Source organism: Herpailurus yagouaroundi, unplaced genomic scaffold, assembly GCF_014898765.1.
Source record: "Herpailurus yagouaroundi ecotype Mexico unplaced genomic scaffold, PumYag 162, whole genome shotgun sequence".
In the NCBI taxonomy this organism is placed as follows: Eukaryota; Metazoa; Chordata; class Mammalia; order Carnivora; family Felidae; genus Herpailurus; species Herpailurus yagouaroundi.
Genome location: NW_024412403.1, coordinates 45,674,645 through 45,701,429, shown reverse-complemented (window position 1 = coordinate 45,701,429; position 26,785 = coordinate 45,674,645). Strand labels below are relative to the sequence as shown.

The following is a 26,785-nucleotide window of genomic DNA, read 5'->3' as shown; positions in this document are numbered from 1 at the left end:
ACCCAGGCACCCCATAGAAATTTTAAAATGTTTGTTTATTTTGCATCAACAATACTAAGTTTTAATAGTAGTTAACTCTAATAGAGGAAGTGGGAGCTAAAAACTTCACATTTTTTTACTTCATGGACTTTGATATCATTTGAGTACTTTATTATTAACATATAATTTGTATAATATTTAAAGTAATTTTAAAATTGTTTCTGTAGTGAAAGTAGAGATGATAAAATGAGCCTTAAAATTAGAAGTGACTATAGTTCTGATAATTCATTTATAATATTCAATAATGTAAATACTAAATTATTTACAAATACAACTTCTCAATAGTGATTTAATAATTTGAAATGTAAATCCTGTACTTTATTTTTCAATGATATAAATGAATTTCCAAATGCAATTTCTTGTTAAAAAATTAAATATTTGATTGGCATACAACAAAGCATGGCAAACCTAAGTTACATGGTATGTTGGAAAACATAGGCTATGGAAAATCCAGAAAATCCTGAATTCAAATACTGACCCTGATACTAAAATAGAAAGTAAGTTTAGAAAACATATCTATTATGTACTAGTCACTGTGCTCAGTGGTGCTTACCAGGCTATTCAACTAAGGCTCCAACCATAACTAGCTCACCTTCTTGTCTGGAGGGGGGTATGAGAGGATGCTAAATGATGACAGTCTATGCCTGGTATAGTGTGGAAGAATGGGGACAAGTACTCAGCTTGGGTAATAAAAAAGGATGAAGTGTTCCTAGAATCTTAGCTTCTAGGATTAGGGCTACTCTCTTTTCTGCCTTTAGCTCAAACCATGTAAACCACAATTTCCTAGGTTGCTAAGAAATAGTAAGTCAACTCTACTCTTTAATTCCTATCTTCACCAGAGACCATGCTATGTTTCATGACTACCTCAGGTCACAGAGATCTCTTTTTTCTAAAATGCTATAAATGTATGGACTATGATACCAAGTTTGCATTTATAATGTACTCAGTGCACAGTTTTCAGTCTTTGTAAATAAAGGAATGAGTTTTGGCTTAGGTCATGGTCTTGTGGTTGCTGAGTTCAAACCCTGCATCAGGTTCTATGCTGACAGTGCTGAGCTTGGAGCCTGCTTTGGATTCTGTGTCTCGCTTTCTGTCTGCCCCTCACCGGCTCAGGGCTAAGGCTCTGTCTCTGTCTCTCTCAAAAATAAATAATAAATAAATAAAATAAAACTGAGGTCAGCCTAGATAGAACTTCATTAGTTAAAAGACACTGAATGAAAAGGACATTATTTTAGGAAGTGAAGGACACAAATATTTTAATGTTAAGACCATTAAAATTTGAATATAAAGCATCTAATGTTAAGATTGAATTTCCAGTAGTCAATGTGGATTATGGGGTGAGGCTCAGATAAAATTTCAGGGCAACAGAAAATATTTTGATTAATATCTAGCCTTCTATGATTATGGTAGCCACAGATAAGATGTTCTAGAGGGAGTAAGTTTAAGCAGTAGAGGAAAAATGGAGGAGAAAGCACTAAACACACTGATATTTAAATAGTAGGGACAGAAAAGAAAAAAAAATACAATTTAAAATTGTATGCGCATAGAGTCAAACATTTCAGCAGTTAATTCTCCTCATGCCTCTTTCCTTCTTTCCTTTTTAATGTTTTTTAGTCATTAAAATTGTTACCTATTTTAATCCTATATCATTCTCTTATAATCCCAATAATTATAGAGGTTTAATGTCATGTGCTATACTAATAGTACTATTTAGCATTTAGTTTAATTTAATTATTTAATTCTCAAAATAATCCCGTGAAGTCATTAATTATTATGAACCAAACCGTACTACATAGAAATTGAGGCATAGAGTGGTTAGGTAATATCCCCAAAGTGACACAATAAATAATGGAGCAGAGTTTTCAATCCATAGCCCACCTTCTCATTAACTACATTACTTCTATATATTTTATATCATTTATTGCCAGTAGTTACTTTTGTTTCATGTTATCATTTTCACTTTAATCACTTTAGTTAAATTCTATAATTGTATTTAAAAGAAGTGAAAAACCACCTATAACTCCTCTCTGTTAATCTGTAACTTGGCCAGATTCTCATTTATATTGGACCTGGTGTATACCTATGAATAAACAGCAGTGTTCTTGGTTTTGAATTAATAATCAAGTGCAACAGGCATAATAATCCGACACCAGAGTTTCATGTAACACCATCTTTGTTTGGTGTTATGACAGTATGTAGGGCACACAACAAAATTCCATACATAGCAAGAGGCAAGAGCATAGCATGGCCTCCAAATGTCCCACTCACTCATAATTCAGCACACACAGTCAAAACAGGCAATGCAGGGTGTGTGAAGACAACCTCATTTCAGAAAACCAATCAGCGCTGGGGCCCCTGAAGCTTTTACACCTTGCTCTAATCCTCTGAGTATCAATATTGGTAATTATTACCCAGTAAGACATCTCAACAATCAGTACAGGTATTTGGTTTAAAAAGTAACTTGGCCAGATTCTCATTTATCTTGGATCTGGTATATACTACAAATTCCTTGAATTTGTGGTATAAGGAGGCTTTCCGGAGATAGAGAAAAGATGACTAACCAGGTATTCATACTTTCTTCCATGTTATAATTTATAACATGAAATTATTTCATTTAATTAATATTTATTAAAATATAATTACATGTTAAATGCTTATTGACTTTTTCTTAAAATTAATTGATTTTTAAGATATTTAACCTCTTCTAACTTTCAGGGAAGCAAAGTAACATCAAAGTAAAATCTTACTGATTTGCTACATTTTCCTATAGGTTAAAGAGTGTACTGATCCCTAATATTTGAAATATATTTTAAAATATCCAAAATACCTAAACTTACACCAAAGTCAAATATGAACTATAACAGAATACAGACTGAGTAGTTACAAAAAATTTTAGTTTCATGGTGCCTGGGTAGCTCAGTCAGTTAAGAGTCTGACTAATTTGTGGATTAAGCCCTGTGTCGGGCTCTGCACTGACAGACAGCCTGAAGCCTGCTTGGGGTTCTCTCTCCCCTTCTCCCTCTGCCCCCCTCTGCCTTCTCTCTCTCTCTCTCTCTCACTCTCTCTCTCTCCAAATAAATAAATAAACATTAAAAAAATGTCTTCAGTTTCTTTTGTGTGGTAGTTGACAAGCAATAACAGAAAATGTCCTTGATGTCTTATAGGACATACCAAGCATATAAAGTACATACGAAAGCAATTGATCTTTAAACAACCTAATTTTTAAATGAGTATGTCTATTTTAAGAAACATACAAGTTATATTTTACCAAAGTACAAATGGAAATCCCAATTTTTGCCCTCATACTTATTTTAAAATGGTTGGGAAAAATTATCTAAAACATGTACAGATTTTCATTTTTTTAAAATCACATGAAGAATTTTATTGAGAAAATGTTGACTTATTACAGGTTTGCTCTATATTTTCTTTCTCCACGTACATTTTGGAGGCGGATATTATTTCCTGGGCATCAGAATCATAATGGTTTTAATAACTGCAAATTTGCTCTCCTTCACTTTTCTGCAGCCTTTAAGATATGCTTAAAGTTCTCAATTTAAATCTGTTGATTTTATTAGTAATTATAGATTTATATATTTTTAATCATTTATAAATATAAATCTGTAAGTACAGCTTTGTGCTGCACTGATTTTTACATTTTTTTTAATTTAACCCTCAAAAAATCTACAAAGTTTAGGTAACATTGTTTTTGTTATTTTAGATAAGAAAACTAAATATGGACTTGTTAAGTGCTCTGATAGTCATACAGATCTATATTCTAATTTTTTCAGGCTGGGAATATATGCTACTTACTAGAATAAGCTGAGAACCTATCCTAATTCTAATATCTGGCTTACACAACCTTCATTAGCCTTGGTCATATACAAGTTAGCTGCTCATTCTATTTGTCCACATGTATAATTCAGACAACATAGGGCAAGTGAAAATTATTTCATTTCAGGGAACCCATCAGCTCTGGGGCTCCATATTGGACAACACAGGTCTATAAGTAGAATAGACTCTTAGGGGGGATGGTAAATATGGAATCACAAAATCTACTTAGCGCTTGCTATTTCTACTAATCCAAGGGAAAGGTGATGTTATCACGGACCAGAGTGGTTACAATAATGGTTTTAAAAGGCAACCAAGAAACAGACTCTTAACTATGGAAAACAAATTGATCATTACCAGAGGGGAGGTGAGGTGGGAGGATGGGTTAAATAGGTGATGGGGATTAAAGAGTGTACTTGTTGTGATGAGCACTAGGTATTGTATGGAAGCTTTGAATCACTATATTGTACACATGAAAATAATATTACATTGTATGTTAACTAACTGGAATTTAAATAAAAACTTAAAAATAAATAAATAAAATTAAATTTATTTTAAAAGAAAAACTTATGTACATATTTATAAGGAAACCCACAGAAATTTGCCGTTGAACCCATTGTAAAGTTTGAGGTAAATGTTAAGTCAAATATAACTCCAAGTTTTTGTTTAGAGTTACTCGAATGCTGGATCTCCCTTTTATGAAACAGCGATTACTGTGGAAGGAACAGGAAGAGGTGATAATAAGGAGTTCAGATTTGCATAAGTTATATAAGATGTCTGACAGACATCCAAGCTGAGCAGGTACAATTCTGGATGCACAAGTCTGAGTTCAGAGGAGAAATCTAGGCTGGAATATAAATTCAGGATTTAGTTAATATAAAGTCTTAAGGCTCAATAAAACCACATGAAGACTAAATGGCAATATGAGTCAAGTTACTGATCCTTGGAGGAGAAATCAACCAAGGAAATAGAAAACATAAGAAAAGAAACAAAATAGAGTGATGTTATGAAAACCAACTGATATAATTGTTTCAAAAAAGAGGTAACTATTATATATGATTAATGCTGTTGACAGCTCATGTAAGACAAAGGCTGCCAAATTTGACAATGTGAGCATTATAGGTGATCTTAAGTTGAGTTTTTTTGGCAGAACAGTTAGACAAAAATCAGACTGGAATGGTTTTGTGAGAAAAGATGGGGAATACAGATAGCTCTTTCATGGAGAAGTAATGAGATAATATGTAGATAATTGTTCAAGGATTTTTTAGAGAAGTGTATAGTAGCTGAAGGGGACAAACATATGGCAGTATATTTATACGGACACATATATAATTACAATTGATGCATTAGATTAATACTACTAATATTAAAGAATACATATCATGAATTGCATAATTCACCTTGCTTATATTTCAATGATAATTTCCCAAATCTTAAATTCACTTTCTTTGTTATCTCCTTTATGTTAATAGTTAATTTTTATAGTTTATTCTCCAGGAAAATAAAGATTTCTAGCTCACCTTTCATCTACAATTTTTAATATGATTATGTGCATACATATATATGTATGCGTACATATATAAATATATACACACACACCTGTATGTATACTCACATACAGATATAAATATGGTCTGTACTGTGAGACAAAATGACAGGTTTAAACTAAATTATCTCTTAGTCCCCAGACTATTTCTAAAGGACTATAATCCTTTCTTACAGCCTCTCCAGAGACTTGCTTCATTCACTGAGAGCAGTTATGCAGAGAGCTATTGCTAAACTTCACCTGTCACTATAAACTCCTAAATATGATCTACTTATGACCCTTTCTTCTTGACTGGAAAAAATATGTTTGGCACTTCAACTAAAATTATTTATTGATTAATAAGATTAGTTATTTTTTTTCTCTATCTCAATCTGTTAGAAAATTTTGTTCCTTGGTCCATTTTTCTCTTAACAATTGCTGCCTCTTTTCAGTTTTGCTAATCCATACTATAAAGAAGTTAGAGCAGCTAAATTTGTCAATGATGCTCTCATTATAAAAAATAAAGAACCCAGGGCACCTGAGAGGCTCAGTCGGTTAAGCATCCGACTTTGGCTCAGGTCATGATCTCATGGTTTGTGGGTTTGACAGCTCTGTGCTGACAGCTCAGAGCCTGGAGCCTCCTACAGATTCTGTCTTCCTCTCTCTCTCTGCCCCTCCCTCACTAGTGCTCTGTTTCTCTTTCTCTCTCAAAACTAAATAAAAATATTTAAATAAAATAAAATAAATAAAATAACCCTACGTTATTCCTTACTTTAGGGTTTATGTTTTTCCTTCCTTTAGGGTTATTTTTATTATTACTTATTTTATGTAGGCTGATACTAAACAGTTCACTTTCATTGAATGTTTATTCAATGCAACATGAAAAAGTTAGAATTTTTTAAAATATGATTTGGACCACCATTCTAGTCTGTCCCAAATAGCAATCTGTTAGACCATTAAGAAAAGACAGTAGCCACATATGCCAAAATTGCTTTACAGTTTCCAGGCAGATGAACCCATAAATGATTCTGAAATTAATAAACACAACATATTAGGAATCAATAGCCTATTTTATATATAAAGCATGTTTTTAGGGCAAGTATTTTTTTTAACGTTTGAATTTGTACATTTAGTTCTATCAACAAACTTGCTATGTAATTAATATTTTATAATCAATTTATCTCACTTCATAGGAGACAGAAACATAATGATACATTGACATATGATCACTTCTATCAAGGAGTTTACAACTGAATACTAGGGAAAGAAGAACAAGAGTAATAAAACAAAATCCCCTGAAATAATAATTGTAATACAAGGCAAATGAGAGGAAAGCTTTAAACCAAGTGTAGGTTACTGTATATTTTTCTGTGAAAAAGTTGGCAAGAGAACTATAAACAATTAGAAAGATATCTCAAACTTTAGAAGTAACACGCTGGGATTAAGTTGACATGTAGACATATACCACTGTAATATTACCTTACACACATGCAAAGATAATTCCTACTTTTGTGCACTTATTTCAGAATTAAACTGCCAGTGGTAAAACCTATTGCTTTTCTTAGATCTTTTATTTAAAAATTAACCTCATTTATTATGTTCCCATAGTTAAATTATGTTTTTTATTATTTATTAATATATTTTTTGATTATTGCTAGGTGATTATATCTTTAAAAAGGCTTGAATGTGCGTGTGTGTGTGTGTGTGTGTGTGTGTAGAGGTGCACCATTCCTGGAAGTACTGCAATAACAGATCAATGCACAGGAATGGACGGAGCAACTACTATGCCCCCTCCCTCCTCCAAAAATCTATTTAATATATTATCTTTAAATAGAGGACATATCAGATACTAAACTAATAAGAACAAATACTACACATGATTTAGCCAAAAGGCCAAGAAGCAATTGACTGTTTTTAAAAAAATACGTCAGTTACAATTACAATTTGCAACTTCTATTCATGGAATTACTATCACACACACACACACACACACACACACACACACACACACACACCCCACATTCAAGCCTTTTTAAAGATATAATCACCTAGCACTAATCAAAAAATATATTAATAAAGAATGAAAAACATAATTTAACTATGGGAGCATAATAAATGAGGTTAATTTTTAAATAAAAGATCTAAGAAAAGCTATAGGTTATACCACTGACAGTTTAATTCTGAAATAAGTGCACAAAAGTAGGAATTATCTTTGCATGTGTGAAATGTATCATTTCTCTTTATTGCAATTGCATTTCAATAACCTGAGTAGAGATTCATTATATTTCAAAATATACAAAATCTGAAATTTAGGTTCTGAGATTAGTCTTATGAAAAAATGCCCTTTTATGTTCATTTTGCTAACTCACTGACCTGTATCTCCAGAGTCCACCCAGATATAGAGAATTAACAACATTATATGAATATTTAGTTACGTTTAAAGTTTCACTTAGAATTAAGAGCGATAATATATACTGAGCTCGAGGTATTAGAAAAAAAGAGCATTATAGAAACTATCTACTGCCATTTATGTAGTATATACAGAAGTGCTTGAAAAAGTTGATATCATTTTTATAATAATTTAACATTAAACTAGTATAATGGATTAAAAACACCTTGATATTTTTATAGTATGGATAAAACAGAACCATGATTTTTTTAATTAGCTAATTTTGCATACTTTAAAACCATTACATTTCAAAAATATTTTTGAGAAGCCAGATGTTTTCCACTTCATTTTTAAAAAATGAAGAAACAAATGTTAAGTTCAAACTAAAAGTATAGACTTTTTCATGTACTCAACTCTGGGGCCTAAAAAGACAAACTGCCAAATAGGAAAAAAAAATCTTTCTACTTAAAAATATATGTTATTAAGGAATATGTTGTTTTCCTAGAAACTTTTCCAACCTGGCTCCTATGGAGCTGCAGCATGTACATCCAGAGGAGAAGTAACATCAGGGTCTGGTGAGGTGGTCTCTTCAGTGCCTTCTCGAATTTTCCCCCCTTTTAGCAGTGTTGGAAATAGGTCTGGAAAAGCATAGGAAAGCTATATCAAATTTTCCTTATGAGGTTTTTTTTCCATACTGTTTTAGCAACTTTGCATGGTGAAGGTGTTATATGTTATGACACACGTATTCATTTTCACTAATGAGTCCTCTCATGTAAAATTAACAATATCCTCAAGAAAAATATAATTACATTGTATTAATTCAAATCAGGCTATATTTGAAATTATGCTTGTGTGAGTCAGATCAGAAACATCCTTAGAACTACATACACATAAAAATGATTTCTAAGAAAAACTGAAGTATTTAGGGTGGTATCCTTTATAAAAAATGAAATATGATGCTTTAGGACAATATAAAACTTTTGATATGTTATCTTTATAAGCTACATTTTCAAAAATATTTAAATAGTATATGGCCCTATACAGTCCATAAAAAATGAAATGCATTGTTTAATGATGATAAATAAGAATCATTTCCATGTGTACTAATAATTTTACATACATATGTCACATATATATGAAATAGTTATATATTTGTGTTTACCGAAAATGAAACTATCACTAATTACATTTCTAATGAATTGAATGAAAAAGATAAGATTATATGTTGGCAAATATATATATCATCTTTAGTTTGTTGAAATGATCAGCATAATTAGTTACAACATGAAAAATATATTTTGATTTGATTCTTCCCCAGTATTAACTACCTGGCATGTAGTAAAACTATTGGATGATTTAGTTATAGTTGTTTTCTAAAATCCATAAAAACGTTGGTAATGTGGGTATTATCTTCTGGTTTAGTGAAAACGAACATAGTAATAAATATTTAAAGAAGAGAGGTTGCTAAAACAGTAACTATTAATCTAAATACTCAATGTTACTGGATTAAACTTTACAAGGCTTGGATGGACACTAGAGAGCCAATACATTTGAATTTCTGTAGTATGATTGAAAGTGGATATAAATTGTAAACAGTATCACCATTTTTTATAGTGCTAGTATACTGAAAAAACAAGTAATGGAGAATACTTTTATAATGCTAGGAAACAATACAATATCTAAAATGATCATATTTAAAGGATTTTTGGGAGGCACCTGGGTGGCTTGGTTAAGCCTCCGACTTTGGCTCAGGTCATGATCTCGAGGTTCATGGGTTTGAGCCCCACACTGGGCTCAGCACTGACAGTACAGAGCCTGCTTGGGATTCTCTCTCTCTCTGCCCCTCCCCCACTTGTACACGGTCTCTCTCTCTCTCTCTCTCTCTCTCCCTTTCTCTCACTCTCTCTCTCAAAATATATAAATAAACTTTATAATAATGAATAAATAAAAATAAAGGATTTTTGTGGGGAGCACCTGGATGGCATAGTCAGTTACACATCGGACTCTTGATTTTGGCTCAGAGCACGATCCCATGGTTTATGAGACTGAGCCCTATGTCAGCCTCTGTGCTGACAGTGCAGAGCCTGCTTGGGATTTTCTCTCTCTCTCTCTCTCTCTCTCTCTCTCTCTCTCAAAATAAACATTTTCTAGCTGATGTTTTCATATTTAGGATTGATGGTCCTTTAGGAAAGAGACATTTGAATTTTTTAATTGTTTTATGGTACTTAAATTTGTTAATACTTATTTCAATGTCATTTGCCTTCCCACTTGTGTACTCTTAAATTTATAACTTTATCTAAAATTCACTAATACTTGAAAACAATGTAAATTAATATGAATACTATAAATTAATTTCTACAAATATTCTTATATCCACTTACCATATGACTGTGACATAGTTATACATATAGTGAAATTACAGTTACACAATATGTAGTTTGCTTAATGAAACACAAAATCAGTAGAAATGTCTATTTCTGCTTGATATTGATATATTTTGTTGGATTATTCTAGGAATCTGTATTGGGTTATTTCGAAACACATTTCAAAAATAATAAGGTATGCTGAAAAAATTCACTCTAAAAAACAAATGATAATTTACAACTAAGATAATAAAACTCAAATGTGTTAATATAATTTATTTAATAATAATGACAGAATAAAATTAGAATTAACCTTTAAGAATAAACTCTAAAAACAAAAATGAAGACCAAAGCTTGATTCAAGGAAGGAAAATCTGATAGAAATTAATACTGTCCTGTGACTTAAATTTAAGTTAAAAATCACAATAGTCTATTTATAAACATCCGTCTTTGTGGCTTAAATGTGTGCAAATTTATTTCTCCCTGTGGGAAAAGAACTCATTAAAACAGGGAAATATATTTCACATTTTGATAGAGAAGCTCTATTTAACTTACTCAGCATGAACAGAAAATACTGGATGGGGAACCGATGATTTAACAACAGAAACTTCTAAGGTGAAGGTGTTCACCAATACAATATTGCAAAGACTTAAGGAAAATCATATGTAATCAGAACACCTGATTATGAACAACAAGAAAACCTGCAGAATTGAAGGTATGTTCAGAGGCAACTTGCTGTGACAAAACCTACAAAATAGAAGCTGTGTTGTCTTTAAGATCAGCTATAACATAAGCAAATAAAGTCTTTCCAAGATATCTACAAAAATAAGGGTTCACAGAGTTCCCAAGTGTTCATTAAGTATTCAATTTAAATATGTCTTTTAAATTTGAAGGTGCCGAAGTTAAAACATACAACAATAATAAAATTAGTTTGATTTTCACAAATTCCTGGCTAATAGGTTGGCACTTTGCATAAGCAAGAAGAATTCAAAACTGAAAAGAGCGAACTATGAAAGAAAAAGAAAAAAAAAACTGAACCAGGGAAAAGTTTGGTCTGAACAAAAGCACAGTCTAAGAGAAACATGTTCAAAGTTATGACATAAACCAGGCATATTATAGAGGTGAAACTAGTAAAAACTTCATTTTCCATGATTTAGTAATGAAATACAGGGTTCATAAATGGCAAATTCTTTTTTCTTCCTGGAAGATTATTACATCACATAATTAAATAGACATGCCACACATATGTACTAATTGATATTAGCAAAATTTTAAATATCAAATTGTTTTAGGCAATTTAAGGCAATGTCTTATAAGAGATTGAGTATGAACTTCACTTTAAAGGAAAGAAAGTGAAATTTTCTAAGTATCTAGATCCTCAAGTATTAAGCTGAGTAAGCAGAAGAATGGTAGCAGCTCATGAACATCCTTAATTATAAACTTCATTATAGCATAAATAAAGATTAATACAATTATTCAGTTATTAAATAAAGGGTTTTAAAGTTCCCAGTGAGTGGGGCGCCTGGGTGGCGCAGTCGGTTAAGCGTCCGACTTCAGCCAGGTCACGATCTCGCGGTCCGTGAGTTCGAGCCCGCGTCAGGCTCTAGGCTGATGGCTCGGAGCCTGGAGCCTGTTTCCGATTCTGTGTCTCCCTCTCTCTCTGCCCCTCCCCCGTTCATGCTCTGTCTCTCTCTGTCCCAAAAATAAATAAACGTTGAAAAAAAAATTAAAAAAAAAAATAAATAAAGTTCCCAGTGAGTATCTAATTAGCTTAGAGAGCAATAAAGAATGAATAGAAAGCAACTGGTAAGGTTACATGGAGGGACTAAGACCAATCTGAATTTATTGAAGACATGCAAAATAATTTTGCACAGCATCAGGAAGAAATGAGAGAACTATAATAACAAAAAAGAATTCCTCAGTGAAACAAATTTTGGGAAACCTGAGAATCAGATTTAAGTGTTGTCTGCATGTTTGTGTTGGATTATTTATTTTTATAATTAAAAATATTTCAGTCTTTAAAATGCTATTTTAACTTAGGAAGGGTATGCTATTTACTTCCTTTTTTTTTTCGAAATTTTTAACGCTTATTCATTTTTGAGAGACAGAGTGCAAGCAGGGGTGGGGCAGAAAGAGAGGGAGACACAGAATCTGAAGCAGGCTTCAGGCTCTGAGCTGTAATCACAGAGCCCAACACAGGGCTTGAACTCATGAACCCTGAGATCATGACCTGAGCTGAAGTTGCATGCTTAATCGACTGAGCCATCCAGGTGCCCCGATATGCCTCTATTTTTGATGAAATACATCATGCGACATTTCTCCCCAGTGTACACTTTAGATAACAGTGGCCTATACTGAAAAATATAATATGTGACAATAGGAGAGACTTATGGTAAAAAAATTACAAAGTTTTCTGTTGAGCTGCCATTGCAAATACTGGGATTCCCTCAGTACATTTCCAAATCTAACTCAATGGACATATTGAGTTTAGTAATGGGTAGGGATAAGAGATTATAAAAGTAATTGCTGGTTTTAACATGCTTTCAGGTAAAAATAGTCCTTAAGTCCAGGGTATGAAAGGTCATTAACCTATCCCCACCTTTTGTTCCCCTTATGACACTGCTGATAGGGTGCAGCAATATCCTTGGAACCCTGGAATTTTCTGCTCTAAATATAACCATCCTAGAATGATAACTCCAGTGCACTCCTGGTGAACTGCTTTTCTAGCCTAAAATAAAGGGAAAAAAAATGTTCTAAGATTGAGTTTTGTTTGCTTGTACAGAATGGTATTAAAGATACCCATAACTTCCCAGAAAAGAAGAAATTAAAGAGAGATATATAAGAATATCTATGTATAGGGATGCTTGGGTGGCTCAGTTGGTTAAGCATGCTCTCTCTCGCTCTCTCTCTCGCTCTCTCTCAAATAAATAAACTTTAAAAATAAAGAATATTGGGCGTCTGGGTGGCTCAGTTGGTTAAGCGTCTGACTTCAGCTCAAGTCATGATTTCACAGCTAGTAGGTTTGAGCCCCATGTAGGGCTCTGTGCTGACACCTCAGAGCCTAGAGCCTGCTTAGAATTCTGTCTCCCTTTCTCTGCCTCTCTCTCTCTGTCTCTCTCTCTCTCAAAAATAAACATTAAAAAAATTTAAAAAAAAAGAATATCTACATATACTTTTGGCAGAAGGTAAAAGTAACATGAAGTTATGACAGGATGGCCAAATGGGGGGAGGGAAACACCTCAAAAATATAGCCTCATAAGAGTCACAAATCTTAAAGGATAAATAAAATTTCACAAGTCCATGGTTTTAAATGTTACTATATTAGTTATTTAGAAAGACTATTAAAAAACCTACAAGGGCATGTCTTCAGCCTTTGATATAGGTAGGCTAGCTTCTGATAAATTGTCTTCTGCTAATAGTAAGAATAAACTCTGGGGAAAAACTGGAAGAGACTTAAGGGAGGCAGAATCTAAAGGAGATGAATGAGATCTTTGAAAGAAAAATGCTGGTGACACTGGTGCTGTGTCAGATTTCAGACACCCCCATAGTGAGGGCCCACAGTCTCTTAATATAGGGGGGCGACTGGAAGGGAATAGAAAGAGCTCAATTAGAAAGCTGTTTTACTGAATCTCTATGGAGGAATCAGAACTTGGACTTTTGACTTTCAGAGCAGCTGGAAATGAGGGCTGGGGGTGTGACTGTGGACAGCCAAAGAAGGTGGGGTCCAAAAGCTGCACATAAACATCACTCAAACTGCTCTTTTTCTAAGCAAGGCTAAAAGCAGCCCAGAGGAAAAAACTGAAAGCCTTGAAAGAGCTTAGTAGAGATTTTAGCAGTTGAGTACCCCAAGGGAGGTGAATTCACAGTTAAGTCTCAACAAATTCAGACTTTGTAAATACTCCAGCTGTCCTTGTCTGCAGACTAAGGGATTGTTTCTACAACTAAGTGCAAAACAATTAATAGACTAAACAGCCCTAACAAAGCCTAAAACCAAGCCTCCAAAAAAAATCAAGGTAATCTACAAGTAATTTAAATTGCCTGCTAGAAGACTATTCAAAGGTTTTCAGAAGAAAATTTCAATTGAACGGGCGGGCCTACACCGGCTGACTCCATCTTCTTCTGTGTCCTCCACCTTGAGTGACTATGTCCCCGACATGACCCCTTTTCCGGGAAAATCGCAGAAACCTCAGACCACGCCTCCTCCCCTTGAGTAACCTCCCGCTCACCCATTCAAACTTCCTGATCAAAACACGCCCAGCGACCTGCTTAACAGGACTCTGACCCTTCCCCAACCAATCGGCTGAGGCCACAGCCATTACCTCACCAACTGCCCCTAGGCCCCAATAAAACCTTTGTGCTTTTGAAACTCTCTCCCTGGTATCTCACCACTGCGTTGGTGCAGGTAGGGGATTGAGCTCGAGCTAGCTCGAATAAAGGCTCTTTTGCTTTTGCATCGGACTCGGCTCCCTAGTGGTCTTTGGGGATCACGAATTCTGGGCATAACACAATTTCCAGTCTTTAAAATATATCATTCACAATGTTCAGTATATAATAAAACTTACTAAACATGGAAAAACAAGAAAATGTGAATCAGTACCAAGAAAAAATCTGTCAATTGAAACAAATAGACAAGACAGGAGCTAAGAAGAAATTCTGGAATTCAACAATGAAGTATCAGAAATTTTAAAAAAATCCATTAGTTTAAATTAAAAATATATTGGACAAAATAGAAAAAGAATCAGTGAAACATGGGTTAATAGAAATAATCCACACTAAAGCATACAGAGGGAAAAGACTGAAAAACAGAAAAGGGAATACAACCTCAATAACCTGAGAGCTAATATGAAGATACCCTGCATCCACGTTTTAGGATCTCAGAGAGGAGAGAGAGATTGGGGCAGAAACATTCAAAACATTATGACAAAATTTTTTCTAAGTTCCATCACAAAGAAACCCACAGGTTCAGGAAGCTCAGCAAATTCCAAGCAGGATAAATAGAAACTATTGGTTCTTTTTTAATTAGGATCTTGGGAGATTTTAATTATAGACATCAGTTGTTTGCTAGGAAAACAAACTAAAAACTAATACATAAATCATTTTGTAAATGGTTACAAAAGTACTAAAGTTGTTGGAATAGTAGTTTGTTGCTGAATTAACAAGAACATGAAATTGTGGGAAATATACAAAACGGATTAAGGACTTGAACGTAAGATAATAAAACCATAAAACTCTCTGAAGAAAACGTAGGCAGTAAGTTCTTTGACATCAGCCCTAGCAATATTTTTTTGGAACAGTCTCCTCAGGCAAGGATAACAAAAGCTAAAATAAACAAATGGGATTATATCAAACTAAAAAGCTTTTGCACACCAAAAGAAACCATCAACAAAATGAAAAGGCAAGCTAAAGAATGTGAGAAGATACCTGCAAATCTTACATCCAATTAGAAGTTAAAATCCAAATATAAAGAACTTAAAAAACTCAATACCAAAAATAAATAAATAAATAAATAAATAAATAAATAAATAAATAAATAAGCAAGCAAGCAAGCAAGCAAGCGAGAAGACTAAAAAATGGGCAAAGGACTTAAATAGATATTTTTCCAAAGAAGACATGCAGATGGTCAATAGGCATATGAAAAGATGTTCAACATCACTAATTATCTGAGAAATGCAAATCAAAACCACAATGAGATATCACCTCATACCTGTCAAATTGACTATCATCAAAAAAGACAAGAAATAACAACTGATGGCAATAATGTGGAGAAAAGGGAACTCTTATATACCACACATAGTGCAGTCACTATGGAAAACAGTAAGGAGGTTCCTCCAAAAATTAAAAATAGAACTACCATATGATCTAGCAATTCCACTTCTGGGTATTTATCCGAAAAAAAGCTAAAGTACTAATTTGAAGAGATACATTCACCCCTATGTTCATTGCAGCATTCTTCACTAAGTGTCCATTAATGATAAATGAACAAAGATGTGATATATATGTACAATGGAATATTACTCAGCCATAAAAGGAATGAAATCTTGCCATTTGCAAAAACATGGATGGATCTAGAGAGCATAATGCTAAGTGATATAAATCAGATACAGAAAGACAACTATCATATGAGCTCACTTATATGTGGAATCTAAAAAACAAAACAAAAACAACAACAACAACAACAACAAAAACCAGAAACAGACTCATAGATATAGGAAACAAACTACTGGTACCAGAGTGGGAATGTGTTGAGAAGTGGGCAGAACAGGTAAATAGAATGAAGAAGTACAAACTTCCAGTTATAAAATAAATCATGAGGATATAATGTACAGCATAGAGAATATAGTTAATAATATTGTAATAACTTTGTATGGTTATGGATGGTAACTAGACTTACATTTGGTAATGTATAAAAATATATCATGAGGGGCGCCTGGGTGGCGCAGTCGGTTGAGCGTCCGACTTCAGCCAGGTCACGATCTCGCGGTCCATGAGTTCGAGCCCCGCGTCAGGCTCTGGGCTGATGGCTCAGAGCCTGGAGCCTGTTTCGATTCTGTGTCTCCCTCTCTCTCTGCCCCTCCCCCGTTCATGCTCTGTCTCTCTCTGTCCCAAAAATAAATAAACGTTGAAAACAAAAATTAAAAAAAAAATAAATAAATAAAAATAAAAATATATCATGATGTTGTATACCCGAAACTAAAATAAAACTGCATGTCAGTTACACTTCAATTAAAACTTCTAGAAAATATTACAGAATTAAGTTATTTAAAAGTTAGGGCACTCAATTAGAAATTACAACCTTAAAGTACTTCTTAAAAAGTTAAATATTATAATTGACCAAGTGATGTTAATGAGGTGGCTTCTGTTTTTTTTTTTCTTTTGTGCGTTTTATAAAAAACTTTTAAAATATCATCGTTCACATTATGCTACTCTTCTTTCAGAATTGGGTAGAGATAATTTTTTTCTTGATATGGCAGAGTTGGATGAAGATATGGAATCTGTCATAGAATGAAATATTTAGCTAATGTTCATTAAAATTGTATGAAAGTTCTGAAGTTCAAAGACACACATGGAGAACATCTAAAAAAGTAAGGACCATGGAGAAGTTCTGAAAGCTAAGAAAAGTCATATTCAGATGATTTACAAAAATGAAATACCAATGATTAATTCCAATGACCAATTAGCAAGAATTATTATAGATCAAAATCTTTAGTCTATTAAATTGGTTTATAAAATAAAGCCCAATATTATATATGTTAAGTTCCAAAATACTGACCAAGTAAAATGTTGGCTGCATCACTGACAAGTTTATAAAATGATGAGCACAGTGTATATATGGGAACGATTTTCAAATGTGGAAATCCATATTAGCATTATTTCAAGAAATCTTACTTCAGGATTTCACACCAAAAAAAAAAAAATACTAGCTTTGGTAAAGTAGACTCATATGGTGCTAGTGGAAGTATAATGATTAATTTCATGTTCATTATACACCAAGTAATTTTTGGGCATTTGGTATAGTTGTGAGCAAAACACATAAAAATCTCTGCCTTTGTACAACTTAATTCTAGCACTTATTGGTATCAAAAGCCTTACAATTTGCAGATCATTTGGACGTACCTAAAATGTATTTTTAAGGCTTACTGAGGAAAGTATTTTAAATTATTGTTGATCCTTATGGAGTTCAAGTATTGGCTCTAAACCCTTATTTTGCAAAAGTTGTTTCCTTGAAAAAAATCACTTGCATAAATTCTGCTGCTTCAAGGAAACTGAACTACAAGATAAAATTAGTTTTGTGTGTGTGTGTGTGTGTGTGTGTGTGTGTGTTGAAGTGGGATGTATGGGAAAGGAAAACACCTTAATATTTAGGTATTTGTAAAAATATTAGCATGTAACATCATTTTTTAGATGTTTATTTATTTTAGGGGAAGGAGGGACAGGCAGAGGGAAAGAGAGAATCCCAAGCAGGCTCTACACTGCCAGCACAAAGCCCAACATGGGACTTGATCCCACAAACCATGAGAGCATGACATAAGCTGAAATAAAGAGTTGGACGCTTAATGGAGTGAGCCACCCACACCAACTAACATGATTTTTGATGTAAGAAACCTTAAACTTGTTGGTTCTCTACATTAAATTACTACTTCAGAGGCTACTTCATAATTGTTATATAAAATTTGCCACAAAACACTACAGTAATAAAGCCATTTCCTATAAATAATAACAACTGGTATCTGGTCATTTCCTGTTGTATGACAAGATGATCATCACAGTATTGTTTATAATACCCCCAAATAGAAACAAGTATCTATACACTTTCCCTTGTCTGATTCATCAATCCACAATTAGTTGTTTTACATATTTAACTTTACTCCAATTTCAATTTATAGCCAAACTCTGGGGGTAACTGGGTGTCTCATCAGTTAAGTGTCTGACTCTTGGTTTCAGTTCAGAACATGATCTCACAGTTCATGAAATCAAGCCCTATGTTGGGCTCTGTGGTGACAGCATGGAGCCTGCTTAGGATTCTCTGTCTCTCTCTGTTTCTCTGTCTCTCTCTCTCTCTCTCTCTCTCCTTCTTTCTGTGCCCCTCCCCACTCAAACTCTTTTTCTCAAATTAAATAAACTTTAAAAAAATTAAAAAATAGTCATAAAATCTGTATCCCTATAATTTCATACTAAATTCTTCTCTTCCAAAATAACTACCATGTCCTAAACGTACTTGTGCTCCCAAAATGTCTGTCTTCTTGATCCCTAATCTTTCTTGTTTTCCCTCTTAATGCAAGGTGCTAATGAAACTGTAGAATTACAAGTGAATTACATTATAACATACTAATTTTAATTGGGGAAATTTAAAAACCAAAGTAGAGCTAGTGGAATCCTAAGAAACTATATTATTTACTATATAGAGATCTATGGCAAAGTGTGAATTTTGAAAGTATGCAAATATTTAAACTAACATTTTTGTAAATATCTTTAAAGAAATTTAGTAATATATAAATAACAAAGGAAGGTCGGCAACTTTTGAAACTTGGAGATCCAATAATTAAATATATCATTAGTAGAGGGAGATACACTAAGGCAATTTAATTTCCTTTTAAATTCAGATTAATCCTATTAGACATTCATCATTTTCTTCATTATATCAAATTCATTATGAATTTCTAATTCATGTGGTTTAAGTAATGTGAAATATATTAAATACTAGGATAAAGGTTTTCTTTTTATAGGCTTTTGATGAAGTAATAAAATGAAAAAGATGGGTAGATAATTAACCTACACTCTATAATGGTTTTTAAAATATTAAAAAAAAATTGTCCAATATATATTCAGGAGGATAAAAAGTTGGAGGAGGTACATCACTTAGATTTATTTCCAAATATCATTTTTTATCATTTTTTAATTTATACATAACACTGTAAATACTTTAGCTAGACTCTTCTAAAAATATTTTCCTTCATAACCATCATACTATTATCATATTCAATAAAATTAACACCAATTCTTTAATGTTATCAACATACACAGTCTATTTTCAAATTTACTGACATTTTCAATAGAGGTGTACATCTTGCATTTGATTATGATTCTACTTTTTATTTATTTTTTTTTTAATTTTTTTTTTCAATGTTTTTTTATTTATTTTTGGGACAGAGAGAGACAGAGCATGAACGGGGGAGGGGCAGAGAGAGAGGGAGACACAGAATCGGAAACAGGCTCCAGGCTCTGAGCCATCAGCCCAGAGCCTGACGCGGGGCTCAAACTCAGGGACCGCGAGATCGTGACCTGGCTGAAGTCGGACGCTTAACCGACTGCGCCACCCAGGCACCCCTGATTATGATTCTACTTTTTAAATCCAATTTGCTACCGCAAATATTTTACCTATGAGTTTAATATCCTTTGACAGTATGTGCTGAATTAATTAGTCCACTAAGTTTTGTTAAATGGTGATTTTTCTAATACTACCATTCCTTCTTTATTTAGTAGAAGGCATTTTTCTGTAATGAAAAGCTGTACCTCATGAACTGAGACTATTTGGTTACCCAGAAATAGAGTTGTTACAAAAATAAGCATAAATGTTTAATTCCTTTCTTTAATTACAAATTTTCAGAGTAAGGATTTGGTATAATATATTTTTTTAATTTTTTACATTTATTTATCTTTTGAGAGACAGAGAGACAGAGCACAAGTGGGGAGGGGCAGAGAGAAGGAGACAGAATCCAAAGCAGGCTTCAGGCTCCAGGCTGTCAGCACAGAGCCTGACACGGGGCTCGAACTCACAAACCGTGAGACCATGACCTGAGCTGAAGCCGGACGCTCAACTAACTGACCCACTCACGCACCTCAGGATTTGGTATAATATTTATCAAATAATAGTTTTTTTTCTGTTTTCTCTCTCTTTCACATCAAAGTAGACCGATGGATTTTAATATACTTAATATGTTTCAATCAACTTCAGTCATTATTCTTTTTCATGCTTAAATTTTCATAATCTTGACCAACAGAAGCTCCATTAACCTGATTTCTTTTTTTTTTTTTTCAACGTTTTTTATTTATTTTTTGGGGGACAGAGAGAGACAGAGCATGAACGGGGGAGGGGCAGAGAGAGAGGGAGACACAGAATCGGAAACAGGCTCCAGGCTCCGAGCCATCAGCCTAGAGCCTGACGCGGGGCTCGAACTCACGGACCGCGAGATCGTGACCTGGCTGAAGTCGGACGCTTAACCAACTGCGCCACCCAGGCGCCCCTCCATTAACCTGATTTCAATGTTATCACAAATATACACAGTACATTAGCAGTCATGACTTTTCAATAAATTTCAAAATCATCTCTGGAAATTAATTTATTTAGTATTTGTTAGCTATTCTAATTGACTGATGAAAGCATTGAGAGATTCACCATTGCCAATATTAGCCAAAAATATTTATAATCCTAAATATTTTACATTAGGAGGAAAACAATCATAAAAAATATATGATTTTAGAAAGGATACATTTGATTTTTCTGGATATTTTTGAAGTTTAAAAAATTTAACCAAACATATATGTACTTGGAAAAAATCATAATAATACAAAAAGAAAACATGTAAGATGATTTATATAATTAATATTTTCCTCCATATATGTTTGATCTGGAAAAGAAAAATAAGTGCTTACCAATCTTCAATTATCAGACGATTTTAATAACTTTTACAAAGTAATGTTCTCATTGTATGCTAATCATGAAGAAACTTGCAATCACCTCTAACATTATCACCAGTGAGTTTTTACAATGCATATTTTCCTATTTTTATAGATAAAGTTATATGTATAATTCTCAGTATTAAAGTAAAACATAATCTGGATATATATGTATTACAATTAACTTTTTTTCTTATATAGATAATAGCCTTAAAGAATTCCAGACAAAAGATGGCTAAAGTTAATGCTCTTTTATAATCCATAAAATCTTGCATTATATAAAATTTTCTTTTTCTTGCAGCTTACATAAATTAGTATTTCAAATTCTACTCAAAACTGAAACAAATTATTTTTATTCTACAACATATATAAGTTTTAATTATTTAGGTTTCCACTATAGAGAACAAGAAATTTTATTTAAGTTGAAGTCATTTTATGGGTCTATTTAAAAAAAAGTATGTTTATTTATTTTGAGGGAGAGAGAGACAGAGTGCAAGCAGGGGGAGGGTCAGAGAGAGAGGGAGACAGAATCCGAAGCAGGCTCCAGGCTCTGAGCTGTCAGCACAGAGCCCAACGCAGGGCTCAAACTCACAAATTGTGAGATCATGACCTGAGCTGAAGTTGGACGCTCAACCAACTGAGCCACCCAGGCACACTTTTTTTTATTTTTAAAAATGGAGGTCTTGTGGCACCTGAGTGGCTCAGTTGGTTAAGCATCCAACTCGTGATTTCAGCTCATGATCTCGATTGTGAGATTGAGCCCCACATCAGGCTCTGCACTGGTGGAGCCTGCTTAAGATTTTCTCTCTCCCTTTTCCTCTGCCCTCCCCTGCTTGCACTCCCTCTCTCAATAAAAAATAAAATAAAATAAAGGGAGGTCTTCCCAGAAAGACACAAATATACACATATATATATGTACATCCTAAAAAATATAATATAGTATTGACATACATATACCCACACAATTATAAAGAAAATCCTATAAGAAGTCTTCTTCAAAGGCTTCTGAAATAATTAAATTGCACAAGAAACGTCTATATATCAATACAAAGATAGCTTATCTAAGTGGAAATGTTAGCTGGTTTGTTTGTCACTGTAAATACAACTTAATTGGCCAAGAGAAATTTGACACTAGCTCTTAAAAACTCGTGAAGAGCAAGTCTTTGGCACTACATAAACGTTCACTAAACATACTGTGAATTGAATAAATGAATAAATGAAGGCATGTTTTCATTTTGTTTAATATGTCCTGTACTTTATACTGTAATGAAAGGGGATCTTTCTAATTTATGATAGGTAGATGAAAATTACACCCTTAAATCCTGTGTGCTTTTCTATCACTTAATCACTTTTTCCACCAATTAATTTGGCATTAATTTAAAGTTTAAGTTTAAACATCTTTTGTTACAGGAAAATATGTCACTGATAAGAAAACTTACATAACACAAAACTACTTTGGCAATTTTATTTTTACTATTTTCTCCCACCAACCATTTGTTATGATGAGAAGCAAAAGATAAAATCAACTTCTGTTGCCTTTCCCTTGTCTCCTTAACTTAATTTGTAATGTAAGGATTTTGAGTAGTCTTTAAGAAATCTTTGCCTACTTTTAGGTCTTGTATTCTCCTATTGTTTTTGTTTCCAGGAAGCTTTATGTTTTTAGCTTTTACATATGCAACTGGTTAAAAATTTATTCTTTTAATGAGTATTTATATCAAATAAGTGGGTAATTACCAAAGGAGAGCTTTACAAATTACAGATTTGCACTCAGAGACATACTATGATTTGTATGCACTCCTTTTCTCCTTCTATAAAGTAGTATAACACTTACACAACACAGAACGGAAAAAAAGAAAAAAAAATCCACAGTGTACTTATTATTAACACAAAGAGCTTGCAGCAAAGTGATTTGTCAAGTAAAGAAATATTAAGAAAAGTATTATTAGAGATGGACACACATTTCTACTTTGGCCAAAGGCATAGGCTTTTACATATGTGAGACTTTAAATAGTATCCAATACCTAAAAGTTATTAAAGTCAATTAAAATCCCTGCCTCAGTAGCCTGAAAAAAGATAGTTTCTCTTACTGAAATAGACATAAACATAAAAAATTCCCTAAAGCCAAATTAAATGAAGTGCCTAAATGAGTCATTTTTAAGCAAGAGACAACATAACATTCCTTTGTAGATAATATTAATGTACTTTTATGAATTTCTATGGAATCTATTATCCTGCCACAAACTTTAATTGAATTCTTCCTAAAACTTTTTTTTAATGTATTTTATATATAGACATGTAAATTTAATCCTTAATCTCAAACCTGAATTTATGAGCTTCTGTCATTCCCAAAAAGATTCTCTAACTTTGATATTCATGATACTTCGTATTTCCTCTGGTTTGCAGAGTAGTAGTAATGGATTATCTAATTATTTACTCTTGATATTAACGCAAAATATATATAACATATCCTTAAACCCTGTAAAGAATAGACATTTTTTCAAATACATAGTTATAAAAAATGGCCATATTCAATTGTTGCCCATATTTTATTTATGAATAAAGTAGTAGAATGAAAAGGAATAACCTAGATTTCATTTTATGTTAACTATAAAATTTCCCAGCTTATATTAAGAAACTGTGACATATTTTATTAAAGTAATATTTCCTTGTTATGTATTTGATTTATTTAAAAAATTAATTCAAAAACACATTAAATTCATTATGTAGCATTATAACTAAAGAAACTCCTTTCCCCACTAGAAATTTATTTATTAGTCAGACACCTAAGTATATAAGAATGTGAAATAAAATAATACATCAAAAGTAATATACTATGCTTTCAGATCACTCAATTTTTTTTGGTCATCCCTCATATATAAGTGAGAATCTAAACATTTTAAAAAAAAGGAATATTACTAAATTGCTATGTAATTCAAATAAAGACTGCATAATACATTGAATTAAACTGTTTTTAAAAATGCTAAATAATTCTGAATGCACCATTTCATAAAATCAAGACAACTTATGGTTAACTCTATAAAATATCCAATTTTTAAGGTTTCAAAGTAGTTAACTAGCTTTCTACCTTCCCCATTACAGACTGCATAAAATGCCATAATCTTAGTCATAGAAATAATAAATAATTTAGAACTTTTACAGTCATAAACATTGCTTCCTAGGAGGGTAGAACTGGCAACTCATAGTAGGATTCTGGTCATCTGCTTTATAAACTCAAACATTAACCTTTTTTAAAAAAAAAATTTTTAATGTTTATTTATTTTTGAGACCGAGAGAGCAGAACATGAATGAGGGAGGGTCAGAGAGAGAGGGAGACACAGAATCTGAAGAAGGCTCCAGGCTCTGAGCTGTCAGCACAGAGCCCAACGCGGGGCTCAAACTCACACACCGTGAGATCGTGACTGAGCCAAAGTCAGAGGTTCAACCGACTGAGCCACCCAGGCGGCCCAAACATTAACCTTCTTAATCGGAACTTGTACAAAACACTGTTTCAAAATTCTTTTAAAAGCCTAAATCATGTTTTGACTGTCCTATTTCTAGAGTCTATAAATAGACACCAAGCATCTAACATCTATTTTTTTAAATTAGGGTAATATTGGGGCGCCTGGGTGGCGCAGTCGGTTAAGCCTCCGACTTCAACCAGGTCACGATCTCGCGGTCCGTGAGTTCGAGCCCCGCGTCAGGCTCTGGGCTGATGGCTTGGAGCCTGGAGCCTGTTTCCGATTCTGTGTCTCCCTCTCTCTCTGCCCCTCCCCTGTTCATGCTCTGTCTCTCTCTGTCCCAAAAATAAAATAAAAAAAAAGTTGAAAAAACAATTTTTTAAAAAATAAATTAGGGTAATATCTTCCTTTATGTTTTTATACACACTTCAATCCATGTTTACAATGTGAAATGTCTATTTATTTTTACTAAAAAACATGAAAGCCAACCATGAATTATTTAAAATACTATTAAAACACAATTTCAAAAAGCCTTATAAAGTAAGGTCCCAATGTTTTATAAACCCATACCGTACATAATTTTTAATGTATTTCCTACTCAGATCTCTTTGCTGTCTTATATTTTGCTTTCCATCACTGAATGGGCAAAGAAATTTTAGCCATCAGGCAATGCCTTTATATACTGACTATCCATTATTATGCAATTTAGTTTATCACAGCACAACTTTTGAAATCTTAAAGGTAAGGGTTTAAAAGGATACTTTTTCATATTTTAATAACATTAGGCTATAAATATTTAATATGTAAATTTAAAACATAATTTTGCCCAGTTGGAACAGTATACCATTAGTTGTTTTTCCCTTCAAACCTATTTTAACCTCTAGCATATATGCAAATTTAATAATTATCTACAACTCATAATCTTTTTTGTGCTCCAATCTCAATGCACTGCAAATCTCGATCATGACTGGGTCATCAAAATAATAGTGGGTCATGAGGTGCCTGGGTGGCTCAGCCAGTTAAGTGTCCGACTTTGGCTCAGGTCATGATCTCACAGTTTGTGAATTCAAGCCCCATGTCGATCTCTGTGCTGACAGCTAGGAGCCTAGAGCCTGCTTCGGATTCTGTCTCTCTCTCTCTCTCCCTGCCCCTCCCTGGCTTGTGCGTGCTCTCTCTCTCTCTCTCTCAAAAAATAAACATTTAAAAAATATGTAATGATAGTGGGTCACGACTACCAAGATGAGAGAAAAACAGGGAGGGGAAATGGAGATGAGGGGAGGAGGAGGGGGAGGGGAGGGGGAGGGGGGAGGAGGAGGAGGAGGAGGAGGAGGAGGAGGAGGAGGAAAAGCAGGAAGAGAAGGGGAAGAGACTAGAAAAAAGTAAAATAGAAAATAGTAACAATAAGTATTATTTTCATAACTTTCTAAAATATGGGTTTGCAATATAAAAATAATACTGTCAATGGCAAAAAATTTTGAAAGATACCATATAGAAGAATCAAAGAAATTCCACTGGGAAAAATTTTTTTTATCTGTAATTATAAAATTGAAAACATTAATGCCACTGTAGATATTTGCAAATACTAAATCTTCCATACTTTTGAAGATTACTAAGTACGAAGTTACACAAGTTAATTAATAAAAATGTACCGATTTCTCATTTTGCAAATTTTAGAAGTTACTGAGTCTTTGTGATTGGGGGAGCTTCTTATATTTTCTGATTGCCCAGTATTTTGAACTCACTGACCCCCTGATTCTGGAGACTCATATTAATAATAATAATAATAATAATAATAATAATAATAATAATAATGGTCTCCTCATGTAGTAATAAGTCTTTTAATCAAAAGGACCGTCTTCTATGCATTCTGCCATGTTAGACCAAACTTACTTTCTACCATTCCACAGTGGAGTTCATTGTTTTTTCTTTGGTTCCTTCAAGACATACATTTTTCTCCCTCAGAACTTCAGTAAATACAGAAGGGTATTTATTAACCTACCAAGTAATG

At 33.2% G+C, this 26,785-nt stretch overlaps 1 protein-coding gene and 1 non-coding gene across 7 annotated transcripts in view; both read right to left on the bottom strand.

Moving 5' to 3' along the window:
• Positions 1-26,785, bottom strand: part of EPHA6 (EPH receptor A6) — an 868,919-nt gene that overhangs the window by 732,022 nt on the left and 110,112 nt on the right. For 2 of the 6 annotated variants that reach the window (XM_040484255.1, XM_040484256.1), the window contains exon 3: positions 8,300-8,419. The exons of the other annotated variants lie outside the window; for them this stretch is intronic. In XM_040484255.1, the coding sequence (XP_040340189.1) occupies positions 8,300-8,347 (48 nt within the window). In that variant the 5' untranslated portion in view covers positions 8,348-8,419. The remainder of the gene's footprint in view (positions 1-8,299; positions 8,420-26,785) is intronic. 6 annotated transcript variants of the gene reach the window in all.
• On the bottom strand, positions 7,108-7,297 carry LOC121036574 (U2 spliceosomal RNA). The gene has a single exon (XR_005793400.1). It is a non-coding gene; the product is annotated as a U2 spliceosomal RNA (small nuclear RNA).